The 25,309-nt window shown below is 48.9% G+C and overlaps 1 protein-coding gene across 2 annotated transcripts in view; it reads left to right on the top strand.

Annotated features, from left to right (window-relative positions):
- Nucleotides 1-25,309, top strand: part of LOC149355848 (nose resistant to fluoxetine protein 6-like) — a 116,057-nt gene that overhangs the window by 37,528 nt on the left and 53,220 nt on the right. For both annotated transcript variants that reach the window (XM_089584022.1, XM_089584021.1), the window contains exon 3: nt 22,127-22,338. In XM_089584022.1, the coding sequence (XP_089440148.1) occupies nt 22,127-22,338 (212 nt within the window). The remainder of the gene's footprint in view (nt 1-22,126; nt 22,339-25,309) is intronic.

Raw genomic sequence — 25,309 nt, 5'->3', positions numbered from 1 at the left:
CCGGGTGGTCGAAATTACTCCGAAGCCCTCCACTACGGCACCTATTTCTCTCTTTTTTTCTTTAACTGTCATCTTCTCTACCTTCACGGCATGGATGAGGTGTCCACATAGAAGTGAGACAGTTACTACGCCATTTTCCTTCCTCAAAAGCCACTAAACCACTAACTGCGCCTCAATGACCTGACGTCTTTTCCTCTTGTTTGGCCAATCCAAACAAGTACGACCTTTCCAAACCTTTGTTCATGTTGTTTCAGTGTATCTTGCTTGTAGTAACGTACTTTCCCATGGCTTCTTCACTGTCATTTTATTTATAATCTATCTATGTAACCTCTCTCGTTTTCTTTCTTCCACTATAATGAAGTGAAACTTAATTTGGTATATTGCATTTAACCAATCTTGTCTGTCTTCGCTAACTCTATCCGTGTCAATCCAAGAAGCTCAGCTCTCGTAAAAACTGTACATTCCACGCTCAATTAAGGGGCAGCAAAACACTAAAAACACAACGCAGACCGTGTGCGTGATATATGAGCAAGTGGTTTTGTCGTTGATGGCGAATCTTTGCGCGAAATTTGTAGTGACCCTCTTCCTCGAGGAGTGAAAAACTTGAATAGCACTCGCCACAGCATTGCACTTGCAATGCTCACGGTCCATAAAAGCAAGAAGTTACAGTGCGCGCTTAGTTTTGATGAACCCGGCAGGTTCGGGCAGTCTTCTCCGACGAAAAAGAGAAACCAGCATCCGGTTGCAAGCTTTAACTTTCGTCGTCGCTCCAGCCTGATCCTGGAGTGCAGAAACAGGAGATGATGCTGTTTTCCCATTTATCGCGGTAAAGAGGAGTTGATGGGCATCACCGTGAGAAATATTTATGTGTAAAAAGCCTTGTGTTTTGTGCCAAATATGCGGAACCTCATTACGGGCTGCGGCTGCTACGTTGTTAAAGCACGGCCTATGTTATTCTTGTTTGAGGGGATAGGTTGGCCACAGCTGGCACAGGACAGGGTTAATTGAAGAGATATGGGAGAGGCCTGCGTACTGCAGAGGGTGTAGTCAGGCTAGTGATGATAATGATGATGAATCTGAGTCTGAAAAAGATAATACGAAGACTGCATGGTTGGGAACGAAGGAAGGAAGGCGAAGAGGTGGCAACGGCTAAGAAAAGTAGAGCCAATCTTATTCGATCATTTTTAAGGCGTAAGCCTTTATTGGCTCATGAGTGGCGTGGACGGAAGTTGTAGGTGGAAGCTGTACACGGCAGCTGCGGACGGAAGTTGTAGACGGAAGTTGTCCGCAAAACTGTCCGCATGAGCTCTCAATCACAAGTTGTATGGTAATTAATATAAAATGTAAAAGTTGATTAAGCAAAAGTTGATAAGCAATATATATGTAACGATAGTAGTGATAGTAAGCAGTAAAAATAGTGGTAGATAGTAAAATGATAGCTACTGATAGTTAGTGCTAGAGATGGTGGTAGTGATAATGATAATGTTAGCTGCCGATAGTGAGAGTAGTTATTGTGATAATGTGTTCTGATAGTGATAGTGTGAGAGATTGTGATAGTGCTAGAGAGTGACAGTGATGATAGCGATCGGTAAAATGAGAAAAATAAGAGGAAAATAAAAACAAAGAATAAAAGCAAAGGAAAAATAAAAGTAAAAATAATACAACCAAAAATTGATAACAAAATGAAAAATAAAAAGATCGAAGTAAAAATAAAAATTTAATAGTAAATAAAAATGACAACAAAAAGAAGTAAAACATGAAAATAAAGAAAATATTCTGGTAGAAAGAGAGGAAAGGGAAAGGCTTTCGCATTTCCGCTCCTAAGCAGACTTAAGTGCAATCCTGTAATTTTTAAGTGTTCTAATGACAGCTACAAAGCTCAACAAGGCAAAGGAAGAAATGAAAAAAAAGGTACAAAAGAATATAACTCCGTTTTTCGTACAGTGTCTGGTTGCCATTTATAAGCCTGACTGAAGCAAGCTCTCCCCGTTATCTGTATTTTAATATTTTGGTTTGGTTCAGTTTGGTTTATGGGGTTTAACGTCCCAAAGCGACTCAGGCTATGAGAGACGCCGTAGTGAAGGGATCCGGAAATTTCGACCACCTGAGGTTCTCTAACGTGCACTGACATCGCATAGTACACGGGTCTCTAGAATTTCTCCTCCAAAGAAATTCTAGCCGCCGCGGCCGGGATCGAACCCGCGTCTTTTGGGTCAGCAGCCGAGCACCATAACTACTGAGCCACCGCGGCGGCTTTTAATATTTTAATGCATTAGTAAATAGATCGCCGTGTTGGAAAAAATCTTTCAGTTAGTACGTCTCTCTGAAGCTTCGGTTAGGAAGTGGCAAAGTAAGTAGAGAAAAATCGCCCCTGCCCATATTCAGACGAGAGAAGGAGGGCGAAGAAAATTTGAAGGAAAACGAAAAGAGGGTGAGAGGCGAAGGGTGGCGGATGGTGGAGATTCGAGAGGAGGTATGCCGTGTCACATGATCAATGACGGACTGGGGGACAAAAATCCCGGGTAACACTAATGCTAACGCATACTCTGCCGCATAAATCACATTTATCTCCTAAATTTTCAATGATCTGCTGCGCAAGGCATGGCCTTCGTGTGGCAAATAGAGGCCCCGCGGCGTCGTAATGAACATGGCCCTTTCGCCACACATGATACAGCTGAAGCGCTGCCTGAACGGAAGACGACAATGAATCTCCAGGGAATTTGCTGCTTCAACCATGGCACATTTCTTCGGACACTGGTCCCGCGAACATATCCTTCGAAAAAGATTAAAGAGTGTGGGCAGCGTTTCCCAGGCGTCAGAATTACGTCTGATAGATTAATGCATGGAGTGGTAGTGACTACCACAGAGCGCAGTTACACTCTACTAAGTTTTGAGTAAGCTCAAGAGTCACGACGCCTAGGAGATATTTCGCTATATTTCCGCTTGCGCACACCCTTGTATGTGATGCGTCATTACTCCGGCGTTTCTCAAAATCTAGATATGAGCCATCTTTCTATTTAGTGCTGAAAAAATATCCGACATTAAGCTATGGATTGGCAAATAGGGAAATTTAGGTTGTAAATAAGTTTGAGGAGAATGGTGGCGTTCGATATACAATTTTGTATATAATAGCTTATATGATACACCTATTCAATTTTTATTTTGATTAGTAATCGACTGTACGGTCTTTTATCACTGCGTGCAGGAGAGTTGCGCTGAAGCCTAGACTCAAAGATTCGGGATTGAAAACTTTCCTAACGGCACCACAGTTCGCTTGCGAAAAGGCTGGTGGTGGCGATAAGTGCACTTGATGTTCAGCACATTTTACCCCTTATAAAAGCGCTCTTTTCATTGCACATTTTATTTTTATCAAGAGAACGCGATAATCTATCGATACTGACCAACGACAATTTGTCCTCAATGTCACTTCAAGTTTAACTGCAATGACTAGAATGGCGCGCGCGATATTGATCACAGCATATATCACAACCTATATTGTTGTTCATATTTTGACGGTTACGAATACCACTTAATACTGTCGGGCAGTGCCCAGGCTTGCACCACTGCCATTACTTTGTGCAAGCAGTATTTAAAGTATGCTTGCAAATGATACGTTTCCTCAGGGCTTCGCATGTGTTACACTGAAAACAGCTAATCAAGTGATTAGACCTTCTGTCGAACAAAAAATACTCATTGTCGATACTATCGTTCAGCGTAGATACAAACATAGAATGAGCGCACTTATCATGTAGCTCTTTCAAGGCAACTCATAGATGGCGGTATCCTCACTCGGCTATCAGTCCTATCTTTTGCCAGATGAACATGACCTGCTTTCACCCGCTTGTATTCTTCGAGCTCGGCAGTGCGCATGATCTGGTTTGGTTTATGGGGTTTAACGTCCCAAAGCGACTAAGGCTATGAGGGACGCCGTAGTGGAGGGCTCCGGAAATTTCGACCACCTGGGGTTCTTTAACGTGCACTGACATCGCACAGTACACGGGCCTCTAGAATTTCTCCTCCAAAGAAATTCAACCGCCGCGGCCGGGATCGAACCCGCGTCTTTCGGGTCAGCACCATAACCACTGAGCCACCGCGGCGGCTAGTGCGCATGATCTGCCTAGTTCCTTTTACTCGCTCCTTGAGGAGCTTACGCCTTCGGGCCATTTTCTTCACTTGAGAACGAGCTCGGCTGCCTACGCCGCTTTTGGGGATTTAGGTGTCTCCGCGTTCAGCAAAGCTGTAATAGCTTTCTACAAGCCAATTAGTAGACCCAATTTAGGGGGTACAACGACAACCATGTAACACGTTGCGCGTAACGCGTTAGGGGGACCCTACGGCCACGTACCTGAAAACATGACTGAGGTGTCCATTGGCCCAGTGAGCCAGTTATGGGCCTTTCCTTTCCTAAAAACCAACGGATTCTAAACCCTCCGATGGTTGTGAGGAAAAGGAAAGGCGCATAACTGCCTCAGTTAACTTTGTAGGCGGACACCACCGCCACCTCACAGCGTGATTCAGGTGTCCACTGACCCAGTGAGCCGTCACTGGACAGCCTCAATCGAGCTGTGAGGTGGCGGTGGTGTCTGCCTACAAATTGAGGCAGTTATGCGCCTTTCCTTTTCTCGCAGCCAACGAAAGATTTAGACTGCGAATAAGATAATGCTGGGAACATGACCATGTGCTTCGTGCAAGCGGGTACTGGAGTCCGTGAAGTGTGCCGGAAACGCGATCGAACCCAAGAACGCAAGAGGAACAAAACCGAGTTTTCAGGTGATCATATAGACGCCATAACGGGCCTGTGAGACGCCCAACCGGGAAGTCGCCTGTGAAACGTCAAAATGGGCCTGCCACTCCACATCTCTCGGCCGCTAACGCCAGTCAGCTTTCGCTGATTAATGGACTAAGCCGGTAAGCTAAGATCTAATAGTTTTTTACAGCTGGGCAGCGCGCTTGTCGTCTCCAGCACCTTTCTCTCTCTGACGTGCCGTCAGCCTAAGCAAACATTCTTGGCAAAGCGAACGGATGAACGTTGACGAAGAAGATTTTCAACAAGCAACTCGAGAGGGTTCGGCGATGTTCGAAGGGTCTAAGGCATAGGGCAACGAAGCTACTTTTCCGAAACCGCCCCCCCCCCCCTCCGCCGGCAAAATGCAGCAATAAGAAAAAAGTAACATGAAATTACTTATTGCGGTTTATTTCAAGCTAGATTTACAATAAATAGGGGTAGAAAGCTTTAATAAAGAAGCTTGTACGGGAATAAGGTTAGGATGCTTCACGTAACAAGAATCGAAAAAATTAAGTTTTGATAAAAACGAAAAAATAAAATTCAAAATAACTTGCAATGCTATAAACATATTCGTAGTTCAGCTCCTCCTTACCCTTGCTTTTCCTTCCTTTTTCCCGTGTTGCGGCTCATTTTTCGTGTTTTTTGCGGCATCAGTAGACAGACAGGAAGATTTACACCTGTGGTCTAAGTTTTAAGTGTGTGCAGACCATCCGTGATCCCAATGCGCTTCAAAAAGTCTAGCGTCCGTGTGCTGCCATTTCTTAAACGAGACGCGGCATCACACAAATCAAAACAATAGTGTTGTCAAGCGGACATAACCATCCATTGTGTTCGAAACGCCTTGGTCGTACTTTTGCGAGCATTTTAGTTATTAAATCGAAAAAAAAACATGGGTGGTTAGAAACAATTAATATTGTCTAAACTGACAAATAAAGAAAAATAACTGACGTTGCAAACCCAAAGTGAACAAGGGAGGAGGAAGCCTCAAAGTGCGTAGCCCGGACGCGGTACAGAGTCCCGAATTAGACTTGTATATTAAATCTGACGTCAAAACAATATATAGAAAAAAAACAAGGCAAGGTCGAAAGCGAAGAAACGTTATCTCGACAGAACAGGCTCTTAACTAGTTACCTTCTTGAAACGAAATAGTCATAAGGCCAACAGAGAATATGGGTAGCCTAGTCATCTTGCCATCAGCCGAAAGCAAGAGGCCAGCACGCAACTCAACAACCCTTGCCAGTATAAGAAATTAGATATCAATCCTACCCTAAGCTGCTGCCAAGTAATTCTGAGGAAACTGGCAGACCTATTATCCAGGAACCTAAACACACAATCAGACTTCAACTTCTTAAATCCGTCAAACAAACAAGGAGGAAGCTTTCACTTCGTACAATCCATAAGGTTTTCGTAGAAGACTTGTTTAAACCAGATAACCCAGGCAGGCCTATCGTTTCGAACAACAGCATGCCTACACAGAACTTTCTTCTTTCTGAACTACTAGCTTACAGACATTCCACCCCTCCTTTTTACCGTCCAGAACATCCCACTTCTTTCAAATTACAGAATCACTTCAAGACACAGTCATTACCCGAGCGGGTAGCACACTGGTTACATTTGATGTCGCCGCTTTGTACACGGATGATCGACGCGCTGTCGAGCTCTCGCGAACGCTTTAAATCAAAATCCACACCAGCATGAAAAATTAACTCTTTATCTCTCGCTACCTCGGTCGATACTCAAGCTCAACTGTTTTAGAGTTCGATTGTTGTTATGGCCTTCAAGTATTTGTAGCAAGTATGGCAATCCATTAAGACCGACCTACGCAAACATTTTAATGCGGTTTCTGAGGTCTAACGTTCTAAAAGTTATTCATAGAAAAACTGCTGATATACCTGCATTACATAGACGACATTTTCCTGACATGACAAGACGGATCTGAGATTTTAAAAGCGCTCGTGTCTCTCCTTAATTCGACCACTCTAGCATTAAATTTCCCTTCTGCCACTCCAGAATGTGCCCATTTTTCTTTACACTACTGCTCGTTCAGCAAACCTCCAGCTTAAAAACACTCTCGACAGTACGGCTACAGACCGACAGCATTACTTACATTTCACTAGCCATCATCGAGGATACTGTAAGCAAGGCGTATTTGTAGTACAGGTAACGCACCTTAAAATAATATGTACAGACGACGATGACTATTTCAAACAACTCCACTCGTTAAAAAAACACCCTACTTGATAAGAACCATCCCCAAAACTCCCTTAATCATATGTCCAACGAATGTCTAGTCTAAAACGAGGCGATGTACAAAAAGCTAACACTGAACCCCCCCCCCCCCCCCCCTGCATTTATAACGATATTTTTGAACGCCTTTCCTAACGTGAACAGTATTCTGCGGAAATCGAACTCTACTTTAGCCAGCAACGGCCGTCTTAAGTATATATTTGCCGATGCACCAATGGTCACATACAAAAGCAACACATACCTTAGCGATATCCTAGTACATGCTAGGCTCGATAAGAAAATCTCGCCGACAATGAGCTCATGCTCCCGACCCAGACGCAACTCATGCAAGCATTCACAAAGTTACACTACTGTTAGAAGAACGGCAAGCGGCTCCATCTTCGATAATGAAGACTAGCTTTAACTGCGCGTCGTCTAACGTTATTTACATCCTTCAATGCTCCTCCTCTCAGAAACAGTATATAAGAGAAACCGGACAATCAATCTGCGCAAGGCGAAATGGCCGCCGTGCTGACGCTGGAAAGAACGTTCAGAAAGCAGTTTCCCGACATGTTAAAGAACGTCGTCATAATTTCGATGAGCTTAAACTATTCATCCTAAAATGAGGCTTAAAATCAGCAAGCGATAGAAAATACAAAGATATTCTTAATCCACAAATTTAAAACCCTACACCTAGCAGGGATAAAGATTTCCAAACGACACCTAAATTCTTCTAGATACATTCCACCACTGACGTAGTTCTTCAGAAAGGTCTCGCACCTGGTCAGAGCAAAAATAACACCTCAAATGAAAAACACATTACGCAGGCTTGCCCAGTGTTTCAAATCGTTCTTTAGCGTTTCCCCCCCTCCCCGCCCAGCCCGTCTCCGTTGTTATATTTCTCTCTTTTTACTATTATCGTTTTTTCTTACCTAATTTTACCTTATGCTCTGCATCTCCAGATATCATTTCCCTAGAACCCGTGGCATTCGCACTTCTTTCCAGCTGCGCCAATCTTCTTTTCGGTCTTTTTTCGCACCCCTTTATTTTTTTTTTCCTGCTTCCCCGTACCTTCTGCCATGATGCTCAATTGTTTTCTCCTAGTTTTTTCTTGTCAACGCAGCCAGTCCTACCCTGCCACCTGTCGCAGTTCCACAAGGCGGACACACAGCCGTTCAAGCCCAAGTTCGCCATATCTCTACCCTCCTCACTCCTCAGATTCCTTTCTGCTGAACTAGCTTAATGTTTATCACAATTTTTCAGGTCAACCGCTTAATCCTCTTCAGCATCCATCCCGCCTGGACAACAGATTTCAACTTCACGCTCCTCATCGCACCACCCTTCCCACATCACCCTATCCTCCACCACCGGAACTTCCTCCTCGAAGCGAAGGATCTATAAAACCGCCGCCAATGATAAACGCATCACCCAGGCGAAGACCAGTCCTCCAGTCGAAACATTGGCTAACCACCTGAGGCTTCCCTCTCTTTTGTTAACTTTGTGTTGTCAAGAAACCCATCTTCCTGCCCTGTCTCTACCGACTGTTGCGTCAATCAGAGAGAATCGAAAAAAATTTTCTCGGCCTAACGACTTCCTGATTCGGGCTCCAATTTCGCACCAAAGTGGCATTTGGCGGTCACTTTTGTTTTACACTTCGTTTGGAAGGGGTACTTGTCTGATTTGTTCAGAATTATTCGAAAACCTCTATCGTACGCGGTCATGCGGACTGAAACGGCAAGCTTTCGCAGCCGTCGTGCCCGCAGCACCATCTGTGCCTGCCGAAGGAACGAGCCCCCTACTATTGAGGCTGCGGCGAAACGCAAGAGGAGTGAAAGCGGCTCCGCGGTCGGTTTGAAAGTGCGTTCTCGGCTCTTTCATCAAAATTGGGCGCAGAAAACGTTGTTGCACGCAACTTCCCCCCATCCCCGCTTCTGGCGCTTCTCCCATGAGTTTATACGCAGCCCCCCTGCACGGTAGACTGCTCGTTCGTCTGGAGGGCGCATGATGGAGCTACCGGTATCGTTAGTGTGAAAGCTCGTAGTTTTGGTTCGCCGTCGGCACAGACGATGAAGGTTATCGATCAATTTTGACCGAATCAGGCAAGTACTCCACCCAAACGTAATATGAAACAAAACTGACTGACAAATGCCACCTTTGTGCAAATTTTGAGCCCTAATAAGCGGGCGGTTAGGCCGAGGGAATTTTTTTCGATTTTCTCTGATTGATGCAATTGTCCGTATTATGCTGCAAACATTAGGTAATTATTTTTATGTAAAACTTTTAGCCTCGGTTCGGCAAGGTGAGCAGTGGGTTACAAAATTAGCTGTTTATTTTGAACGGTCTTAATTAGAAGAAACAATTTTTTGGAGTTCTTTCAGAAATGAACATGCGTTCTGATTAAACAAAATATTTAAAACTAATTTCTTCCCCCCGGAACCTGATGTTCGCGAAACACACCGCTGTCGATGTATTCATGGGGCACTGGGTGCTACTTCAAGCTGCATTACAAAGCTTTTTGCCCAGTGTCCTCTTTTTCACTGTAATGTGTGTGGAGAAATAAACTTTAAATTTCAATTTCAAATATTGCGTTCTCAAAATGACCTCACACCTTAAGGGACGTTAATCATGTAGAACGCCCAGTATTCTCCGCATCAAGGTTAGTTTGAAAAGATTTGCGGTGGTTCTGGTTACTAATGTTCCATGGTCTATGGAGGCTTAACGTCCCAAAGCGACTCAGGCTATGAGGGACGCCGTAGTGAAGGGCTCCGGAAATTTTGACCACCTGGGGTTCTTTAACGCGCTCTGAGATCGCACAGTTCACAGGCCTCTAGAATTTCGCCTCTATCGAAATTCTACGGCGGCGGCCGGTATCGAACGCGCGTCTTTCGAGTAAGCAGCCGAGCGCTATAACCACTGAGCCACCGCTGCGGGTAAATTAGCAGATAGAGATGAGGTGAACTTTTCATTACAAAGCATGAGTTGCATGAGTTTGCATGGCTCAAGTGGGAAATGCAGAAACTATTTTGGCTGTGGCCACGAGCCCCCGTTACGACTTAAACGGATGCTAAGGCGGTTATCGTTGCTGATCACGTCTGTGAAGTTACTCTTTCGATTTTTGCTAAAGCAGTGGCCAAAGCGCAATGGCCCTAGTAGAGTTGAAGAAGGACGTCACCTCAGCTTTCACGAACGTACTCGGCCCAGAAGAGCACCTGTCGTGGACGCCGCGCCTTCCACGGACAATGGCGCGGTCAAGTCAGGAGGACTTGACCGCGCCATTGTCCGTGGAAGGCGCGGCGTCCATGACAGGTGCTCTTCTGGGCCGAGGAGGGCCAGTGCGCACCGACAAGCGCCACTAGAAGCATCGCAAGCCCACGGTTAAAAGTCGTCCAACAGCAAGGAGAGCGCCAAGACCGCAGAAGATAACGTCGGCTCGGCGCCTTCTAAGCAAGCGCAGCCAGATGGAGAGGCACAGGGCCAGAACGACGTGGGACCGCCGACAGCGGCCACCGTGAGTGACCCCTTTACTATTGCTCAGCCGATGGCTTCGTCTTTGAGCTCGGCATTAACAACACCGCCAGCTATTGTTCCTGCCATCACTACTGCAGTGGCTGCTTCACCGGTCCCCACGCTTCTGAGTCTCGATTCCTCCCGCTCGTCGCTGCTACGCTCTCGTGCAACGCCCTACGTATTTGCGGACGTGGCTATAGTCGGCCAGCACGTGAATGACCTAGTCGACCCGGGGACTGCTGTGAACGTCCTGGACAAGTCACCTGTGACCGGCGTGCCCCACGTGCTTCCGCTGGCCCCCGAGACCCAGCTTTTGACATTCAACGGCACCCTGGTGCACCAACTCGGACGCGTCGTCGTGGATGTGCGTGCTTTCGGCACGACCTTCGCGACCGAGTGTGTGGCCGCCGACAGCCCAATTTGGCCGGTAGTTCTCGGGTGCGGCTGGTGCCAGCAAGTTGGGGTCGTTGTCGACTTCGCGACAGCAGGCGTACCGGCCTCCCCGTCGCCAAGGCTGGGCACGTCGGCTTTTTCACTACGGCGCGGAGCTATGCCTCCTCCTGGTATAGGCTGCCAAGCGTGCCTCCGCCTCTCTGCGCGGCGTACTATCGAACCTTCGACGTCCCGTTCCGCCGTCCGACGTGTGCGCTGTGTTGGCGGCTTCTGACGTGACCCTACTACCGGGAGCGGCAACCTGGGTGCAGGGTCAACTTGGCGACCAGATAACCGCCGATGTGCTCTTCGAGCCCCGCTCCGCTGTGCCACACCAGCCCGAGACGACCTCACCTCGGTGCCTTCTGTCAGTGGTGAACGGAAAGGCTCACGTGCTGGTCCTTAACATCGGTGGTCACCCACTAGTACTGCGTCACAGGTCGCCCCTGAGCACGGCGCACGTTTTAGGCCCAACTCACCGGTACCTCTCAGCAGCCTGTGGCCTTGGCACCGACCCCACCAACACCTGAGACCCTACCGTGGGAGTCTTTCAATTCTGGTCCCAGCCTGACCTCCGCGGAGCTCGCTGCACTCAAGACCCTACTGTAGCAACACCACAGTTGCCTCGCTCTACGTGCCGAAGAACTCGAGTGTACTACCTGGACACACCACCGCATCGACACTGCCGGTCACGGGTCCATCCACCATCAACCCCGTCGTGTCGCACCAGCCGAAGGCCGGGTTACTCGGCAGCACGTGGCCGACATGCTAGACCAGGGCGTCATTTCCCCTTCGTGCAGCCCCTGGTCCTCTCCCGTCGTCCTTGTGCGGAAGAAGGATGGGGCGATCTACATCTGCGTGGACTACCGCAAGCTCAACGACGCCGTCACCCATCTCGACCTGTACCCGCTGCCCCGCATCGACGATGCACTTGACCGCCTGAAGGGGGCCCTTTATTTTTCCACCCTAGATCTGCTCTCCGGCTGCTGGTAGGTGCCTGTTCACCCCGATGGAGCGGAAAAGAGGCTTTCGTGACTGCCGACGGCCTTTACCAGTTCAACCGTATGCCCTTCGGTCTCTCGAATTCTCCAGCTGTCTTTCAAAGCATCATGGATCGCGTCTTAGGCCATAAGAAGTGGACTACGGCGTTGGTCTACCTGGACGACGCAATTGTCTACGCGGCTACGTTTGAAGAACACCTAAGGCGACTCAAACTCGTCCTCGAAGCCCTTACCTCTGCTGGGCTTCGCTTAAAACCAAAAAAAAAATGTTTCTTCGCTTTCACAGAGGTGACGTACTTGGGTCACGTTGTGAGCCGACATGGCATCCGTCCCGACCCTCAAAAGGTAAAAGCGCTTATGGATTAAGAAGCTCCCACCACCGCCAGAGAGTTCAAAAGTTTCCCTGGATTTGCTTCGTATTTCCGCCGTTTCATTCCGGACTTTCCGGAGTAAGTCGTCCACATGAGTAACCAAGCCACCCCCGCCGGCATTTTCGCCGCCGAGTTCACCTTTCGAACTGGTCGGACTGGACCAATTGGGGCTATTCCCGCAGACGCGCGCCGGCAACCGGTATATCATGGTTGCGATTGACTACTTTTCCAAGTGGGTCGAATCAGTGCCCGTTCCAGAAACGTCGTCCGCTCATGCCGTCTTGTTTCTGGACCAGCATCTTGTTATTTGGCACGATGTGCCCCGACGCCTCATCACGGACCGTGGGAGCTGATTTATGTTCCACGAATTTGAGCGAGCCCTCCGCTCCTTCGACACTGCACATTCCACTACATCCGTCAATCATCCCCAGTGCAATGGCCTCGTGGAGCGTGTTAACCGCACCCTCACATATATACTCGCCTCCTACTTCGCTCCGTCCCACACAAACTGGGATCGTTTTGTTTCTGCTGCAGCTTTTGCACTCAACGCTGCGGCGCAAAAAACAACGCATGTCAGCCGTTCTCAGTCGTCTATGGCAAAACGTCCTCCATCCCTCTCGACGCGCAGTTAAGCCTTCTCCATCCTACTGCGTCACTAACTGACTCCGCCCAACTACTTCGTTACGCCCGCCTCGACGCTCAGCGCAACCTTCTCACGGCTCATGCGCGTGTGCAAGTCGCCCATGCGGCAGCACCACCACCTCCCTCCTACCGGTCCGGTGACTTGGTCTTCGTTCGCCGCACCACCCGCGCGACTGGCCGTGCCGCGAAGCTCTTGCCCCGATACCGCGGCCCTTACCGTGTCGTTGCACGGCTCGGCCCCGTGACACACCGCCTCGAGGACATCCCCGAGCATCGACCATGCAGTGTGCACCACATTTTCCCAGAGCATGTTTCAAACATGAAGCGATATGTCTCCGGCACCCGCAGTGATACCGACTTGGCTCCCGGATCACGCTTAGTAGCTCCCACGTCCTCAACAGTGCCGTCGCCTGCTGGCTCCAGGCCTCCCTCCCAGAATGCCGCCCCATAAGTGGAGCGCCGTGCCATGGGCGCCAACATGGACGGTGCCAACAACGTCAACGAAAAGCACGCCGGGGCCTCTCCGACTACGTCGACTGCTTCAGTGCCTCAGGACGGCATCACATTGAAGCTGCCGTACTCCCCGGCTGGCCTCCCTGTACTCGAACACCTGGACCGTCGCACTGCGACCCACTTTTTCACCCCCCCCCCCCCCCCCCCGGTGGAAAGATATTACGGGAATAAACGCCCCGGACACGGCGTACGCAGACCAAGTACCCTGCTTGGAAAAAGAAGAGGCGCGGGGCGAGCGCAAGGAGAGAGCGCGCTGCGCTAGCTCGAGAGGTAGAGAACGAAGGAAAATCACTGCGGCGGTTGTGTTTACCTAGGTCTCCTGCGTCCCTGTGTGGCTTTCTCTGCGCGGGCCCGCCGTCCCGTAACAATATTTCTCCTCTATGGGCCTGAAGTCTGGATATTGGAAAATTGAGGTAGACGAAAGAGACCGCAAAAAGACGGCGTTCATCACTGCAGACGGGTTGTGCGAGTTTCAGGTGATGCCATTTGGTCTTTTTTCGGCACCCGCGACTTTGTAAAGGCTCATGGACACCGTTCTTGTGGATTTGAAGTGGAAAACGTGTCTGGTTTACCTGTCTGGTTATCGTTTTTGCCCCGTCTTTCGAGGAGCACCTTCGTCACCTCGAGGAGGTATTGCAGGCCATAACGTCATCAGGCCTTACTCTAAAAGCCGAAAAATGTCATTTTGTGCACGAGTTTTTAGGCCATGTCGTGAACCAAGAAGGGGTCCTTCCGGATCCCGAAAAAACATCCGCCATTGCACATTTTCCACTGCCGCGTGACCAAAGGAAGTCCGTCGCTTCCTCGGGCTATGCGCGTATTACCGCCGCTTCGTGGACAATTTCTCTGAAATTTTCTCACCCCTTACTGATCTGACAAAAGCGCATGTACCGTTCAAGTGGGAACCACCGCAGCAGAAGGCGTTTCAGGAGCTTCAACGCCACCTGCAGTCACCCCCCCCCCCCCCCTTTGCTGGCGCACTTTGATGAGCTTGCAGACACAAGGGTCCACACCGACGCGAGCAACGTTGGTTTGGGCGCTGTCCTCGTTCAGGTTCAGCGGTACCAACAACGTGTCATCGCCTGTGCCAGCCAAGCGCTCTCCAAGACAGAATCCTCTGAAAAAGAATGCCTCGCCATCGTGTGGGCAGTTTCCAAGTTCAGACCATACCTTTACGGCCACTCCTTCAAAGTAGTGGCCGATTATCACGCACTGTGCTGCCTAACCAATCTCAAGGATCCTTCCGGCCGCCTCGCTCGATGGAGCCTTCGACTTCAAGAGTTCGATATCACCGTCATTTAAAAATCTGGTTACACACATGGAGACGCAGACTGCTTAACTCGTGCTCCTGTGCAACCAGCTCCGAACGACGCTGCTGACGGCGATGAAGTATTCCTGAATGCAATACATACCAACGATTACGCCGAGCATCAACGCGCCAACTCCGATCTTCGCGACGTCATTCGTTACCTTGAAGGTGCCAGCAGCAGAGTTCCTAAAGCGTTCAGGCGCGCTTTGTCGTATCTCCGCATACGTAAAAGTGCTCTCTTTCAGATGAATTTCGCTGCCAACACTAGGCCATACTTGCTGGTCGTCCCCGTGACCCTACGCAATGGAATTCTTCACGCCTACCATGACGAACCAGCTTCCGGTCACCTTGGTGTTACTAGAACACAAGCGAGAACACAAGCCAGTACTACTGGCCTCGCCTGGGCCATGACGTTGCACATTACGTCCGCACTTGCCGGGATTGCCAGCGCCGTAAGGTTCCGCTCGTGAAGCCAGCCGGATTCCCGAAGCCCATTGAGCCGCCTTCGCAAGCGTTTCAACATGTTGGCATGGACTTGCTCGGACACTTCCCTACATCATTGTCTTACGTCATGGTGCTCCACAAGTTTTGATTGCGGACAGAGGGGCTGCCTTTTCCTCTGAGCTCCTGCACCATATTCTAGTTTTCAGTCACATCAGTCACCGTAGGTTGACTTCGCATCATCTCCAAACTAACGGACTGACGGAACGTGTAAACAAGACGCTTGCAAACATGCTTTCTATGTACGTGGACGTGGAACATAAGACCTGGGACGACGTCCTGCGCTACGTAACGTTCGCGTATAATACAGCCATACAAGAAACCACCAACATGACACTGTTTAGTCTCGTCTATGGACGTCAGGTGACAACACTCGATGTCATGCTGTCTCATGACGACGACCACCCAAATGACGACGCTGCATCCTTCTTACAACGCGCCGAAGCTGCCCGCCAACTCGCACGGCTTCGCATTCAGGACCAACAGGGCCAGGACGCGCAATGCTACAACCTACGGAGGCGGCTTGAATACCGCCCGGGTGATCTTGTCTGGGTTTGGTCCCCAATCCGACGACGCGGAATAAGTGAAAAGCTCTTGCGCCGCTATTTCGGTCCGTACCGAATTGTGCGACGCTTTGAAGCCCTGAATTATGAAGTCGTCCCTCACGTGACTGACCAACCTCGACGCCCCCACCGCCCCGAGGTCGACCACGTGGTTCGTCTGAAGCCCTACTACGAAAGAGCGCACTAACTCCTCTCGAGAGCCCTGCGTTCGTTTCAGCATCGGGTCGATGCCTTCGGAGGAGGGGGCTAATGACGCCAGCGCTCATGCAGACGAAAGCGCCAATCAAGAAGAGGAAGAAGTGTGTGCTTTAGATGTGCTCTGGAAGCGCACGTCCAGGGCTACGCCGCTGTTCACCCTCGCCCGCTTAATACCGACGTGACAGCATGTCAATTTGTGGTGCAGCCTATAATTTGCTGCGCCAGGATTACGATATCTGCGAGGCCAGTGCCAATTACGCTTTTCAGAATCCCCCATACCCTGCACGGAATCAGTTAAACCTTTACTGTTGAATTCTTGAATTACAGTTTATAAAGAAAGAAAATTTACTTTTCAAACCCAGTTTAAGCTCATGCTAACCTGCTAGATATACCGCTCCAAGTACCATCGTCCAAGGAAAATGAACTAATAGTTTGAGTTCCCTTCTAATCATAAATTTTTGTCTGGAAATGAGTGTGCTTGATTATCCTAGCGCGTATAGTTTTTTTTTCGATCCTGTGGGTTTCTGTATCACCTAATAACCTATCGTTTCTTTTTTATTTTGCTGCATTTGTGCGTACGTCTCATCCTCGCATCTTTTATCTTTCGAGTTTTCTTCTGTGTTCTTCGTTTTCTTTCTAGAGATTATTTCCGGGTGAAATTGTAAAAACTTTGCTTTTCCCTAGGGTGTGTTTCAGTATGATAGACCATGTGAAGTGTCTGTATCACCTTTAGATTGTTCGTCCTCAGTTTTTGAATTCGTCAGCCGGAAGAAACGAGAAATATGTTTAACATGGTGTTGCGAGGTACGGGCTGTGGACTCGGTGAAGGCTGAGAAATGGGTCTTTATTAGAAGAATTTGACCCAAAAGAACAGAGGGCTCCAGGCCCTTGGAAGGTGCAGACTGGCTCCCCGAGCAGCTGCTCTCTTCCGCTGCTGGAGGAAGACTCTCCTCGTTGGCTGCCGTGCGTTCACTGCTGCTCCCTCGAACGCCGTGCCCACGAGACCAAGCAACGCATTCTCCAGAGGAAGCGTCCCTGGGCCCTGACGGTCGCGTTCTCGAACGCCGTGTCCACGTGTTCGCGTCCCTTGGCTTTTACGTTCGCGTTTTCGAACGCTGAACATGAGCCCCGCGTCCGCGACGAGGCCGGCACCCTGCGACGCCGAGTATGGGTCGGAACGCTCGCGACACAAAGTTTCCGGAGCTCGCGGGACCACAGACCAGCAGTTTCTTGCAACGCAACAATGGTCGGAACCTAGAATTCAGGCCGAATTCTTTATCTTTATCTTTAGCAGATCGGTCACTGATTTCAGTTTTTTTCCTATATTCTCAATTATTGGATGCAGTCTTCGCATTTGAAATGGTAGTCTATTTCCATTTTCATTTTCTAGCCGCCGCGGTGGCTCAGCGGCTATGGTGCTCGGCTGCTGACCCAAAAGACGCGGGTTCGGTCCCGGCCGCGTCGGCTAGAATTTCTTTGGAGGAGAAATTCTAGAGGCCCGGGTACTGTGCGATGTCAGTGCACGTTAAAGAACCCCAGGTGGTCGAAATTTCCGGAGCCCTCCACTACGGCGTCTCTCATAACCTTAGTCGCTCTGGGACGTTAAACCCCATAAACCAAACCAAACCAAACCATTTTCATTTTCTGCAGGCGACTTTACTGCTCAGTATTAGCATACATTTTTGGGGAAATGAGTCATTTCATATTTCTTTAAACTAAATTGCACGAGCATGAATGATGAACACGGGAGACGAAGAGCCGCCACGGTGGCTCAGTGGTTATGGCGCTCGGCTGCTGACCCGAAAGACGTGGGTTCATTCTCGTCCGCGGTGGCCACATTTCAACGGAGGCGAAATTCTAGAGGCCCGTGTACTGTGCGATATCGGTGCACGTTAAAGAACACCAGTTGGTCCAACTTTCCGGAGCACTCCACTGCGGCGTCCCTCGTAGCCATAGTCGCTTTGGGACGTTACAACCCCCTGAAACCATAATCCTTAAACAGGGGACAAAAGGGATACTAAGCAGATACTAATTCCTTCCCGGAAAAGCATACATAGGCAGAGATAAAAAAAAGTGAGGTTTTAACCCAGTTAAACGCAGTAGGACGTGCGAAAGCACTTGAGGCAACACCCCCTGAAAGGCAGCCGCATGCAAGAACTTATCGTCAGCCGCTATCAGGAGCCGCACTTGGTAAGAGGGGGGTGGCGCGTTAACGGAGCGGCCGCACAGGCCTCCGCCGCTGGCGTCCCCCAAAGGTCAAAGGCTGACGCTTCGCAGACACCTCGTGTTTTTCAGCTTTGCTAATGAAGTAGCGCTTCCAGCTAAAAAATGGGAGACGGTTCAGCATGGGTATTGCGGAATACCGTGAAGTAGCGCAAGTTACGGTGGGCGCTTAAGGTCCTTACGTGCTAAAGGCATTTGACCCAAAGGAATGTACCGTAAAGGCATCTGCCCTAGAAGTGTTTACCATGAAGGCCCGCTTAAAAGCCTTCACCGCAAAGGCATTTTACTTAGGGGCGTTTACCCTGAAGGCCTTCACCCAGGTGAACGCCTGCCAGGTGTACGCACGTGGCAGGTTGCCCACAGCCCGGTGGTCTTTTCGACCGCCTGGCACAAAGCAGGCTTCAGGGAAGTGCGTATGCCTGAAATCGAAGGCAAATGCGCCTAGTAGTGCTACCACAATAAAATACGCTCCGCAAAGTCGGAACACAAGTCAACAACTGGACTTATCCAACAATCCTCTCAAATACTTTTTCTCTACTTTTTTTTTGTTTTAGCCAAAAGTCAAATCCTACACCAGCGCTTCACCCATCCATAGCGGCGGATGTCGACCGTTCTGTTGCATCGCTAGTGTCACTTGAGCATGACAAGTTGACAGTGGCAGCTGCGCGAGAACCCTTCTATGCTACATGTGGCGTTAAAGACTGCCAGAAACGAGTCCTTGTAACGCTAAGGGCAGGCTAAAATAGGGGACCTGACGGACTCTAGGTATACTGAAGAAATTGGGGAGCACTTTTTGAGACGAAGGAAAGCACAGGCGAGTGTTACTCTTTATACTACTTGCAATTGTTCAATCAATGGCGCTTTCTGAGATGCTGTCCCGCATAGCTATGTCACTTTCTGTTCCAAGTAATTTCGTTGCCTGAGAGTGTGCATCACAGAAAGAAAAAACTATAATAATCTGAAAACATGAACTGCACAAGCAGCTGCTGTTTCATGACTGTAGTTTTAAACGAGCATAGACACGAAATATTTCGTCGCATTCTTACTCAGAAATGAAGCGTTTCACATTGGCATACAACGATCACTCCGTGGTCTTTCCTTACGACCGCTAAATAATTTACATTCGAATTGCTTCTTTGATACTCTTACAGCTTTGGCTTCATCAGTCGAACGATGGCTGCGACGTGTAAGAAGTGTCGACGTTTATAAGACCAACTCGACGTCGTGCCCAGTGATTACCTTTTCGCTGCCGCGGTGGCTCAGTGGTTATGGTGCTCGACTGCTGACCCGATAGACGCGAGTTCGATCCCGGCCGCGGCGGTCGAATTTCGATGGAGGCGAAATTCTAAGAATTCTAAGGCGAAATGGAGGCGTTCGATCTGAGGGCATTCAATGCCCAGTTTTTTCCGTAAGTAACTGAGAAATCCTGGCAAGCGGATTGTCGTTGGTTTCCTCAGCCTGGCCATGCACTATAATATTATTACGTCGCGAGCGACTTTCCACGTCATCCAATTTAATAATTAAGCTTGTGATTGTACCTTTTCTTCGACAAAATTTATTACGCGGCTCTTCACGTCTCTGACCACAGGACGAAGATTCTAGCACTGATATGCGAGATTCCAAAGCTTCAAAACGAGCCAGAACTCTTCCCTTGATATCAGATACAGCACGAGCAATTTTCTCCTGATTTTCAAACAGTTCCGAAAATATAGAAACAACTAAGCCATTTTCAGCAGCATCAACACCAACAACGCCTAGAACGTCGTTTGCTGAGGGCGCAGAGCCAAAAGAACCACTCATAGAAGAGTGTGTATCAGGCCTATCACCGAAAGTGGCCGAATACATTTTTCGCATGAGGACCACGGTTACGCTGGACATCGCCACTTAACAAAAGTTTACCCAGACAAAACAAGGCATGTGAAAGTGAGGCAAGACTACGAAAAAAGTGGTACGCTTGCTTGTTGATGGCAAGGATTTTCTTTACTGTGTCCTTTCTAGTGAAATATAATTTTCCCTGATAGTTTGGCTTCGTGCAATCACTGTCTCGTTTCATTATTGTAACCAGTCAGTGCATTCAAGCTACATGACAGTGACAGACAAAGCTTGTTTTTCATGAAGGAAGCAGAGTATGATTGTAGTTAAGCAGAACGAAACGGACGCCATTATTTTGCACGAATTTAAGCGCATTAAATAAATCGGTGAAAATTGGCTCCCAAATTGCTTACACATATACTAGTTAACCGCGGACAAGCGTTTTATACGACATAAGTCTAAGAAGAGGGGTGCAGGGCTAAAGGTGCCCGGGGCATTCATTCGTCGATGAGAACACGCACAGTTTAAGCGTACGAAGCTTTCCGCCTAAATGAACACAATAAGAGAGCACATGTGCCCGAAACAACACAGCCCACTGCACATGTCTAATATTGCCGAGCTACGTCGCTCTCTAAGCGCGGCGTCGTTATCTCTTACGTCCCTAGGCCTAGCATCTAAGTGGCGATGGCTTGACCCTCGGCGTAGGGAATGCGCGAACACAGGGATGGTTCATTTCGGCATCGTGCAGACAGCCGACTGTAGGAGGATTGCAGGCTGCGTAATAAGCAGACAGAAGGTTTCCAAGGGCGGGAGGAGTTCTGGCTCGAGAAGTACGTAGATGCACGTAGCCATGCTGGCTAAATAGCTGGTCCCTTCCCCACTCAATTCAGTTGTTGCTTCCTTGCGGGGTTTGATTTGTCAATCAGTTTCTGCCTCCTTATGGCCCTAAAACATGTTAACGTTTCTAGCTTCTATTCAGCAAGTTGTGCGGTACGTGTTCCCGCGATGCGCCACTTTTTTTACGAATAATGAAGATCTCGCACAAATGATTTTATCATGCGCCAAGCTACTCCCAACTAAAACTGCTTATTATCTCCAAAGTTCATCATGTTTCGACACAGCACAGCCGCCAGCCATTATAGTTCAAATCTCGACGATTGACGAATGCATACGTCGCTAGTAACGCCGCCTCTTTTCTGTTCTTTGCGACCAAGTTGGCGCAAAAAAAAAACATTCGTTTTGAAATCCTCCCACCGTTTTCTAACCGGCCTTTGTGTGTTTAGTGTAGCGTTACAGTATAATATAATGCAAAATCTAATGCGTATGCCTAATAGCGAGGGGGTATACCTACGATTTTAAGTCACTGAAGTGGTGTTGGTGCGTAAGCCCCTTAGAGGATGCAGAATGTGAAGTAGTTCTTAACGCGATTTTATAATCTGCAGTTCTGTCTCACTTCCCAGAGCTTTATGAGGAGCTCTTTCTTGTCGAGAGTGCCACTGGCCATCTCTAAGTAAGCAATTTGTAATTATTCTTCGTATATCAGTTCAAGTTTGAAGATCGCGTTGTAGTCGAAGCATATTGTCTTCAGGACTGGTGACTTAACAAGCATTCCTTGCCAGACCGTTTTTGTCGGGCCGCAACCAGTGATTTGGGATATCAGTCCTTTGTGTTGAGCCGAAATTCGCTGAATAGGGTCCAGGTCTGTCGCGAAGATCTATCCGCTAATCTACACCGTCTTCCACTTTGGCAGTAAGCGAGCTTCCAGACGGTGGTACGAAGAAGGCAAGTGTTCAAAGTTGCTGCCTTCACGTGTAGTTGCACGGCTGCGTCCAGTAGAATGCTAATTAGTAATGCTACATCCGTTCCAAGTATTACCACCTATTTCTTGCTTATCATGAGGCTAACAGCTTTTCAGCACAAAAGTGACACCACCAGTCGACTCCTGTCGAAAGGAATGAAGAAGAGTTCTGCGTGTTTATCTGTGTATTGCTCATTTTGGCCCTTGGAAACAGCTGTTGTATTTCTGTCCGATGCGGGTGCAGTGGTTGACGCGACGGCCAAGTACCCGACCGGACTGCTGCAGGCTTCCACGGCCCAGCTGGGTGCCTACGACGAGTGCATCGAGACTGTGGCGAGGGATGAGTACGGAGTCGAGAGGGCCCGTGGCCAGTACTGCAACGTGCACCTCTCAATTGGCGATGACAGCCCCGTCATCCGAGAGATAATGCCAGCTGTCATGATGAGCCATAAAAGGGTGAGGTTTGCAGGCTTTTTTGTCGTTACAGCAATTTATTAATGCGAAAGCACTGCTTGGCTATGTTCGCTATTTTGTGTCCGCAGGACGCAAAACATGTCCGCAGCCCCTGTGTCGTTTGAGGAAGAGTTGCAAGTAAAAAAATGATTTTATATGATAGAATATGATAAAATGTCGCTGCGCGTCAAATTTGGTTGATGTGGAATAATTAGTTACTTAATTAGTGGCGAAAAAGTCGATTAGACATCAAAATAGCCCCGGACGTCGGTATAGTGGGTGGACGTTAAAACAGCCGTTCCGGTCAAAATTGTTGGAAAATACGCAACTTAGCCGGATGAAGGTTTGAGGTAGATTAAAGAATGATTACTTAACGTTAATTAAAAAAAACTTTGGTTGATGTGGAGTAATTAGAGGCGATTAATGAACATGCCGAAAAAATCGCTGAGGCTTAACTTGGTTAAGTCCTGGAGAATGCGAAGCATCATCGTGTCGCGTAATTTGGAGGCGCACAGCGACGGCGCGAGGTGGGCCCCCGTTTCTCCACTGTCGTGACGTCATCGTGTCACGTGGTGTGACGTCATGTATCACGTGATTTGGAGGCGCACAACCAGAGCGACGGCGCGAGGTGGGCCCCCGTTTCTCCACTGTCGTGACGTCATCGTGTCACGTGGTGTGACGTCATGTATCACGTGATTTGGAGGCGCACAACCACAGCGACGGCACGAGGTGGGCCCCCGTTTCTCTACTGTCGTGACGTCATCGTGTCACGTGGTGTTACGTCATGTATCACGTGATTTGGAGGCGCATAACCACGGTGAAGGGCTGAAGTGGTAGCTAAAGTAGTATGCTTCGCATAAAAAGCGATGCAATGACTGTAAACGCGGTGGCGGTGAAACAGCGAGGTTGTCATGGTAACGCGTGATGTCATGCCGTCTCGTTGAAATTGGGTCACCATGACGTCAGAGGAGAGGGCGGCGGCGCGATGGGGTGAGCGGTGGCGCGATGGAAGAACCTTCTAGAAAGTTTCGTGGGTTTCGCCACTGCTTCGGGCGCTTCCTGCTCGCGTCAGTCATCGCCTTCCCGCTGTCAAGTGCGCGCATCCCTTTCGTGTGACTCGAATGGTGCGGTATCTCGTTTTGTGATCGCGTGCGCGTTGACGCGTTTGCGGTCATGGACAGGGCGTCTACGTCGTCGGACGGCGCGTCTTCAAATTCCACCGAAACGTCAAGGACGAGTTCATAAGAGGCGTCAATGCTTTCGCATTCTCCCTGTGAGGGTCCCCACAGTGATCTGTAACGGCTTTTTTTATAAACACGGTTTTGTCAAAATTTTGTTTTTCTGGCAACACTGCGATTTAACTCCAGAACACATCCTGTCTAAACGAAAGATGGCCCTGTGCCGGCGCCTTATCAAACACTGCGCCCAATGCTTCGTTTCCCGAGATGCCTTGTCAAAACTAGCGCCACACGCGTGCGCCAGCTTTTTCAAACGCCGCGTCATTGATACCGGAAGCGCTCGAAGGCTAGTATCATCATCAGCACCCTGTTTTTTCACTAAAGTCAAAACTGTATGTACTTGGCCTCACAACTGATCAACGCTGAAATGGAAGCGAGAGGAGGAGGAAGCTAGACAGAAGTCGGCTACTTGAAGCCATCATACGGGCCCGTGATTTGAAGCCGCTTTTGTTGTTGTGCGCAGAATTAGGTTTGGTTTATTGGGGTTTAACGTCTAAAAGCAGCGCAGGCTATGAGGGACGCCGTAGTGAAGGGCTCCGGAAATTTCGACCACCTGGGGTTCTTTAACATGCACTGACATCGCACAGCACACGGGCCTCTAGAATTTCGCCTCCATCAATATTCAGCCGCTGCGGCCGGGATCGAACCCGCGTCTTTCGGGCCAGCAGTCGAGCGCCGTAACCACTCAGCCACCGCGACGGGGTGTGCGCAGAATTAGAACCATTCTTGAAACAAAAGGCGAAATCCTAACTCGAACAGGTATTACCTGCCACTTTCGCGAAGCAGCTGGCTAGCTGGAACCTTCCCTTTTGTGCGAATTGTTATAGAGCTGGTCCTCTCATCATCTAGTACACTGCTAGTCACTGTGATGTCTCTCGTCGGCGCTGTTCTGTCTTTGTGCTCTTTTGTAATAGTTATGTTCTGCAGCTGTGTTTTGTGCTTTGGGTGCTCAGTCTTCGTGTGGTAATTTTTCACACTGTGGTTATGGGTATGCTGGTACACGTCTATGCTATTTTGTCCCTGCTGTCGTAAGGACGCGCCCTTCTCATTATGGCGCCGCCTTTATGACAGGAACTTTAGCCTCCCACAGCGACAAAATACGAAGCTCCACTTTCGTCACGCATCGTATAACTAGTAGTCTGTGGGAGGGCGCCAAATCAAGTTAACTAACAGATAAGCTGCAGTGGGCATCCGCCTACTCAATATCACCCCGTATTACAGGTTTTTTAAGCATGAAATGCTTTTAGCTCCCGTTGTCGGCAGTGTGGTGACGTCACGCCGAGACCGAGAGCCATCATCCGGGCACTGAAATCCACTCATCCGGGCACTTAATTCCAGTCATCCGGGCACTGAATTCCAGTCATCCGGGCACTGAATTCCAGTCATCCGGGCACTGAAATCCACTCATCCGGGCACTGAATTCCCGTCATCCGGGCTCTGAAACGAGAACATCCGGGCACCGTACGAGACTTAACGAGATTTAACGAGACTCTCTAAGCCCTCCTACGCGACCGGCATGCAAGCGCCGGTTGGTCTCCAAATGAGACAAAAAATAACTGCTGCCAGTGCCTTCTCAATGTTTATCAAGATATCAGTGGAGCTGTGGGTTTGATAATGCACGGAATTATAATTTCCGATTTCTAATAACGCGTGTCAAAAAGCACATAAATGCCTCGTTACACTTCGTTGTCATACGTGATCCGGGGGAGAAGCGCTGCGTTCAAAGGGCAAGGCAT

The sequence above is a fragment of the Amblyomma mixtum genome, chromosome 3, assembly GCF_055824585.1.
Source record: "Amblyomma mixtum isolate Tamu chromosome 3, ASM5582458v1, whole genome shotgun sequence".
Lineage (NCBI taxonomy): Eukaryota > Metazoa > Arthropoda > Arachnida > Ixodida > Ixodidae > Amblyomma > Amblyomma mixtum.
The sequence above is the reverse complement of the archived record's forward strand: the minus strand, read 5'-3'. Positions and strand labels throughout refer to the sequence as shown.